This window comes from Perkinsus marinus (genome assembly GCF_000006405.1).
Source record: "Perkinsus marinus ATCC 50983 genomic scaffold scf_1104296935302, whole genome shotgun sequence".
In the NCBI taxonomy this organism is placed as follows: Eukaryota; Perkinsozoa; order Perkinsida; family Perkinsidae; genus Perkinsus; species Perkinsus marinus.
The window spans coordinates 36,463-44,332 of NW_003214508.1; the positions used below are offsets into that span (position 1 = coordinate 36,463).

The window sequence follows — 7,870 nt, forward strand, 5'->3', positions numbered from 1 at the left end:
AATTGCTTCAAGCAATGGAGAGTGTCGTGTGGATCACCTCCTCGGTAGAGTAGAGAAGCGCAGTAAGTAGCCGAACTGTGCCATCGTCTCAAATGTGTGGTGGCCAGCTCAGTGGTCGATATGGTGCTAAGGTAGGACAACCGCTAGACCAGGTATGTTGTAGCATACCATCACGAGGAGCTTCTGTCCATCTGCTAATCGATGTGGCAGCTCCCGAATGCGATAGTAGCATGGCATGTCAAGATGGAGTAGTTGACAAAAGGAGAAAGAAAAGAATCATCGTCAGAGAGAGCGAGCGGATCGACTAAATAGTATAAGTCGCGAGAGCTAAGGAGTTGGGTTCGTCGCCTCATCAACACCCAGTTACCAGCAAGGGGAAATGCATTTCATGTCAATGAGGGATCGATCAAGTAGGCGAGCGTAGGGAGATAGTGACGTGCTGACAACATAATATGAGTGTGCATGGTGTGAGATTAGAATCTAATCATTAGATTCAGTGACGAGGCAGAAGGTAGAGTTATATAGTCAATTGATAGGACAACTTGATCACATAGGGAAAGGGTGATCCGGGTTATTGTTGTGGAAGTGGGGTAATATGCAATTGACACTTAAAGCTAAGACAAACTGTTAGACTCTAACAGTTAGAATAACGTGAAAGTTTTGAGTCAGGAGACACACAGATACTTCATAAACCGCGCAGCTCTGTTGATCAGAGTAAAAAGCGTAGTATGGATTATTGAAATATGACTGAGGCGCTGCGAGCCGCAGTGCCTCTCTGAACAATGGGGCTGTTCAACAGCCCCATCAATGCCGCAACCAATCACAACAGCCGCTGTTGTGAGCTGCGAAACACCGGTAGATTGGGACTCACCTACTATTCGAGTGACATTGACCTCCAATGCAGACTCAATGAAACTGACTCATCGGACTGAAACGACGACCCGGCCCGCCAATCCAGCTGTCACCAAGTAGAGCCCACATCTCAGCCGTATATAGTTTGTGGTTTCGATATTGAGGTAGCTTCAGCTCTTTGCTTCGCCAAGCGGGGAACGCTACCCGTAGCGGTTAAGCCGCTCGGCGGGAATTGAGGGATATAGGACAAACGCGTGAAATACAAGGAGCACGAAAAGCAACAAGTCGAATGGAAGGGAGATAGTTACAGCGTGGACCAAAGAATTTATGTTTTTGGTACTCGTACGTTGCGTATCTACCCGTTCATGCGTGCTTGTGGCTAGCTCACTGGCGTGTAGCCGAGTTCATCTTCGGCCCGCCACAATTCTTTGATTTCAGGGTCAGCTCATGGTTTACCATATACTATTTCCCCTCATCAATCTGCAGTTCCTGCCCAGTTTCTCCAGTACGAAACTCAATATGCTCCAACGTGTGTACCGCTGCGGTACACACGCGGTAAACTCTCACAGAGAAAGTCAAGGATGCGGTACTACCGCATCCTAGACTTTCTCTGTGAGAGTTTCAGTTAGAGTCGCGATACACAACTCGCGCGCTTCGAGAATGGCGGTGCTCTCCCCCAATACCGGCGATCTCTAGTTTCAAGGGTGTAATTGTGGGATGAGGGAATAGATAGTCCTCACGGTTCGATACCTCTGATCGTAATCTTACAAGCTCCCCCGTCACAGACGGGCCGTCTGTCGGGCCCTACGTTCAGCCTGAACCGTCGGTTCAGGGCATGCTGGAAACCTGAGCAAGCTTAACATAGTCTTAACTCATGCAGGACTTTCTCATGCTAGACACGGGCGCGGTGACGCAGTAAATCGCGCGAATATCTTTCAGTACTGCTGAATTAGCAGGTACTTGATGATGCAGAGTTTCTGCATAGGAAGACCCGAGTGGTGATAAGAAAGTCGAGAAGATGTTCAAGTGTGTAGGGCCGTTGCTATTCGCTGCCCGGACTAGTCGCTGTGTAAGAAAGTATCCAGACCCTCCATAGGTGTCTAAGATGCAGAGACCCTCCGAGCATAATACCCTTCTCTCTAGAGCAATTGCGCTTGAGGGACAGCGAGCTGCTGGCTTAGCTCTGTTGTCACTGTAAGTCGGCTGAGCCTTGCATTGTTTTACATGCTTCATAACCCTCGTCGTGCTAGGTAGCTCTCTCTCTCTCTGCGTGTTGAGCCAACAGGCTCGTTTCCCTTTTATACCCATTGGATGAACATACGAACAGATAAGCTCGAGCGAGGGGCAGTAGTTATGATTAAGCTTCAGAATATGATGACCTAAGCGGTACATAAAAGCGAATCATCTGATGAAGTGAAATGGTCGGTGTTAGTCAATTCTCGTTCGGCAACTTTACGTTTCTATTGTACAAGTTCATGAACCGACTCCCTCCATAATGAGAACACCAGAGTTTATACAAGCGAACTATGCCGACACACCATGGGGGAATGATCTCACAACGGACGAACTTCGTAGCTTCATAGCTTTCAGCTGTGTCAACTCTCTGTCCTGCGCAGGTCACTTCAGAATTGCTATGGCGACGATGACGGTGATACTCTCAGGGATAGTGGTGGGCTACTAGTGTCACAGTCAGCGGCCCACCGATGATTCCTCAACAGATCTCTTTATTCCTCGTCTCGACGATTGACCGCGATCATAAGGTGTGCGCTGTGAGCTCAGCATCAAAGCCGACCTCACGAGAGAACATCACACATATTGAGATGAGCGACGCCCTGGCTCGGCGGATAGAGTTCGATGCCGAACTCGATAAGGATGAACTACAATCCATCGTGATCGCGCATTTCTCATCCAGTGAGCTCGAGTGAGATGGTCGTCATCTCTTCATGATCCTGCATCCGATAACCCCGCTGATTGAATGAGTTTTCTCAACGCAGATACCGAACGTCCAAAGTGCTCGGTCAGCTACCGTCGATCAACTACATGCGGAAATACCCGCCTTTCCGTCGGAAAAACAAAGCACCGCTGTTCAGCATCGGAAATCCTCCGTAATCAAACATTTCGGTCAAATGGCGGCGTTGCATTTAGAGTGGGATCATCGCAATCCACCAGACGCTTCGCTCCCCGGGTGCTCCGTTGCGTTGATGAGACAAGCGTGTGAATTCATAGAGTGATCAAATTCAGGCCATCGAACATCAACATGAGATGGGCAGGGAACTAGTCAACCCTCGTGAGCGTAGCCCAACGGCTTAGCAGGCCGCCGCCTTGAGTGTCTATAAACACGTAGTTCAAATTTGACTCTCGAGGTTGATGGTATTATAAACCGTTGATTCGACGCAGAATATGTCACTAGCGACGCGACCTATCCCACTGTGGACGTAACGCAGTGCCTATTATAGCGGATTCGATGGTGTATATTCGCCTTAATATGACAAAACCGACTTTCTCAACTCTACTCTCCAAGTGATGGAACGAAACGTGTTATGGCGGCAGTAGCCCTATACAGCTAATCAGTCTTGTTTACGTAAAACCGGGCTAGAGCCCCGTGCTCTGCCCTGGCCGACTCAAGGCTTTTCTCCGCCACATCCACCTTGCTTTCACCGGCTCTTCTCGCCCGCCTCTTGCGCTCCGCTTCCCCTCGCATTTTGTTCATTCGTTGCTGACGCTTGCCGGCTTTGGATTTTCCCCGCATTTTATGCTTCGCCGCAAAGGACTCCTCCTCAACCTCGCTCTCATCACTATCAAGCAGTGGCTTAGCGGGAATCTTCTTCGGGGGTTGTACTCGGCCGATGAAGTTCGCATCAAGAGCGATCATATCAGGCTGCAGCTTCTCGAGCAAGCTCCTCACCTGAGTCTCGCGGCGCTGCTTAGTAGTCTCGAAAGGATTAGCCACATAGGAGTCGAACTGTGTGTAACCAGCGCCCGGTACCAGCATAGAGTTGAAGCCACCACTGGTGCCCACAAGCAACAGATCTTCATACGGGACGAATCGGACACTAGACACCTGCGGTGACCATACCAATGACTAGCAGGTGCATTTCCTACTTGCTGACCGCTGTAGTTGTTCTTCAAGTAAGTACTGGGTGCCTTGCCACTCCTAAAGACATCTGCTCCTCGGAAGACCGAAACGTTTGAGCCGAAACCAAATGCCAAGTCGGCATCGCCGAAAGAGATGTCCATAGACGTCGGAGCCTGTCCAGAGAAACTACAACGCTGCAATTCTTCCGATGGCTTTCGAAGGTCATATCTAACTTTGCACGTGAGTGACCACCAAGTCAATCCACTACTCACACTTTCCATTTACTGTCAGTTCCACAAGTGACCAGATATTTCCCATCACTAGTGACATCCAGAGCGGTCACCTGTGGAACGAAATAGCTTATTAACTTTACAATACACCTCCTCACCTGTCCGAAGTGTGCCAGCATCTTCAATGCTGGTTCCTTGATATTAGGCGTCCACATACATACATGCCCACGAGTGTGACCAGTGACCACTACAGCGTTAGCAGGGTTCTGCCGCATAGACTGTATCGGCCCTTGCCTCGTGACAATCTTGGCAACATGTTGGCCGGTAGACTGAAATACGATACCTCTGCATCCAATCTACCAGTTCGGCCGTATACCAAAAATTTACCGACACGCGAGAAAAAATTCCAAATTTTCCCCTATGAAGTGATAATGACCAAGTTCTGAGCCAATTCGAACATGCGGGTCATATAAACGTCGCCCCGTATGAAATTCCCTGTCAAAACACACATAGTGATGTAATACCAATACAGTGCCATCACAGGTAGTCAAAGCTATCCACTTCAGATCATTCTCTCGCCCATATGGAATGTACCAGCCCTCCCTATTACCACATCCCTATACCGTATTTCTCCAGTCTCCGATCCGCTCACTAGGAGGTAATGTTTTGGCAGGAACTCCAAATGGGTGCTATTAAGATGGTCCTTCAGGCAGTGTACCTCAGCACCAGTAGCTGAGTCGTATATGTACCTAATACCAACCACAATTCCATCGGAACACACACACAGACAGCTCACGTGTATTTTCGCTGTGCCGCCGCAAACAGAGTGTGGTCGTGTAAGAAGGCAACATCCAAAATGGGCTCGTCCAGCTGTTCCGAACACAGAGGGTTCATACTGTGTCGATCCAAGACCTGGTCACAAGCACATTTCCGTGGATAACTTCGTTAATGTTGGAATATATGCATAGATAGGAATAACACGGTTGATCTTGCTACAAAATATTACATAATAATAAAGTTTCACAACCCGTTTTACGTGAAGTGGCGTAAAACTCGGTGAAAAACGCGATATTCGCGGTGATATGCAGCAATCGAGAGATATGTTTTCCACTAGTGTTTTTCATATCACTAGGGTGGTGAAACTCCAATGTCTACACAGATAGTATTCGCAATGGTAATATTAGATGTTTGTTGATTATAACAATAACCGATATTTTCGCTCTCCTCAACTGAGCTCACTGATCATAGGAATTTATATACGAATTCGGGTAGTAGTAATGTAGAGAAACCAATAAAAAATTTCCCAAAATTTTCATGTTGTCGTCAACACATGTAGTTGATCATGCGCATATTTTCCCATATTAGTACCGTAAACTGCCCACCGCGAGAGCCCACGACCATATACCGACCGTTGCTGCTTGTATTCACAGTGAAGGACCCTCCAGGGAGGCTGAAGTTGAACAGCTTACGTTGCGTACCAATATCAACCTGATGTACAAAATACACAACGTCCTCGGCAAAGTAGCAGTACCTGTGAGGCTAGTTCCTTCTGGGTGAGGCTATAGGACTTGCGAACGCCATCGTCCATCTCAATCGCCCCAGCATCGTCGTTAGTCGCGAAAATCTACGACCGTGCCATGGGCAAATCAGGATAGATAGAAAAGGAGAAAATACCTCAGTAGCGACGAGCTGGGCTTCATCAGCCTCCTGTATGATCGATTTGTGACGAAGGTCTCTTCGCTGCTTCAGCGATTTGGCTATCCGTTTCACACCTGTATGGAGAAATGGAACATATCACTTGGATGAGCACACAGACCGTCATGAATTTCCTATTTCTGGTGCCAACGACGATCAGTCCAGTTTGTGAGTCGAATTTATATACAGTAACTCGAGAGTTCATTAGTTCACTGTCCACCTCCTAGACGTTATTACTACCCTTTTTGCCGAGCCCCTCCACTTTCCGATACTTCTTAGCAATGTCTCGAAAAGTCTTCTTGTCGAGTTTAACGGCTCCAGCATCATCTACAGCAACATGGATCTCCTCAGCCTCCAACCGCTGTCGTTTCGGTGGGTCCTCAGAAGGCTCGCCACTGCCAGACATGTACTATCTACGTGAACTACATTGAAGCAGTATATAGTCCTGAGCAACCATCACAAGTGTAGGAGTTCAGAAAGGTGTGGTATAGGACAAATGCTCATATAATACTCAGCACTAGTCCTGGTGTATAAATTCGCCTTGTTTCAGCACACTAGACAGTCCCCGTTATTGAGCCTCGTGTTAAGTCATCGTGACCAACGTCACTAGCAGAACCCGTCGCTTCGCTCCGGGGTTCTCTAGCTCGCTGACGCTCGGGGGTGTAAGCGATATGTTAAGATACACCAGTTAAATTATGTCCTTGTTGCACTGAATCGAGAACGTAGACCTATGCGTCCTTGGAAGTCTCAGGTTGAGATGAAAAGATCAATGTTATACGGAGCGTGCCACTTTTTCAAGTAAGTCACGAGAATTTCGATTTCTTTTCCAACAAGGACAATTCCCTCTGAAATTGGAGCACTCGATACCCAGTCACATAGCGGATACCATATTAAGAGGAATAGGTGACACTCGTAACCGTAACGGTTAAACCATTCCATAGATATTCAGACAAGCGCCCATTCTGACCGCTCTCAACCGTGCCAGTTTCTTACGCAACAATCACCGTACTATGCCACGCTCCTTATTCATTCTCAAGCTAACACTTTCGGAGTAACTTGAGAACACGATTCTGCTAGCGGATCGTATGATAGCAAGGACACAACATAGAGTCGCTCAGAGCCGCCCGCTCTGGAGCACAATCTAATCATTAGATGTTACTAACATCATGTTAGTGTGGATGATATGAGATAGTAGCTAGCACATGGTGATTCACATGCGACTGTATGCTATACTGAGCTCTGTCCAGTCATATGAACACACGATACAACAGAGTCGTCGAAAACTCAGCTTGATAGTACACTGCATTGAATAGATTGAAGCGAGTCGGGCAAACGATGATGGACTTAAGTACCTAATCGGGTAGTAGCAAGTCGAACTCCGGATACGAACTTCATAAACCTGATGGGTCTCCATGAATTGCAGATCAAGATGGCGAATCATTCCCTCATGCAGGCTTTACTGTATATCCATGTTGAGTTTAGTCTTTAAACTCATCTGACTTAGAGTCTCCAAGTTAGAGAACCCGTCGCTTCGCTCCAGAACTCTCAAGCTCGTTTTTGCTCAGAGTAGAAGCAGACAGTGAGTGGAACCCTAAGGCCTATTTCACAAGAAACGCTCCTTAAGGTGCACCTTTAATTTAGGAGCAAGGGACAAGGAGACTTACACCTTACGCGAGGTGCTTTCACTATAGTTGCACCTCGTGCTCCGTACTGAGGTCCGCGAGGTGCATCTTCAGCTTAAGAGTATAGAGCATACCGGCGCGTACGAAAAAGTCGACGCAGTGCTCCGATGAAGCTCAAAAATAAGGTTATGGTCATTGAGTACAGCAAACTCAAAAACACTACCATCAACTCGCTCGAGAACAATCGGTCATCACCGTAAAACTCTAAAGCGCCAAGTCGAATATGCAATTGCAAGTCTAATTGCTTGGTTCAGGGACAGAACATCCGCGTACGAGTGTCTCGCCGCGAGACGCGTGGTCTGGCGGGAAAGAGCGGAGCGAACAACCGAGAATGG

The 7,870-nt window shown here is 47.7% G+C and overlaps 1 protein-coding gene across 1 annotated transcript; it reads right to left on the reverse strand.

The window, feature by feature from the left end:
• Positions 1-3,415: 3,415 nt before the first annotated feature.
• On the reverse strand, positions 3,416-6,259 carry Pmar_PMAR003284 (WD40 protein, putative; the record flags this gene model as incomplete). Its single annotated transcript, XM_002783990.1, has 10 exons — positions 3,416-3,913; positions 3,955-4,156; positions 4,201-4,271; positions 4,317-4,487; positions 4,769-4,907; positions 4,955-5,070; positions 5,527-5,646; positions 5,690-5,782; positions 5,833-5,930; positions 6,094-6,259. The coding sequence occupies 10 exons, from the start codon at positions 6,257-6,259 to the stop codon at positions 3,416-3,418; spliced, it is 1,674 nt and encodes a 557-aa protein (XP_002784036.1).
• Positions 6,260-7,870: the final 1,611 nt, after the last annotated feature.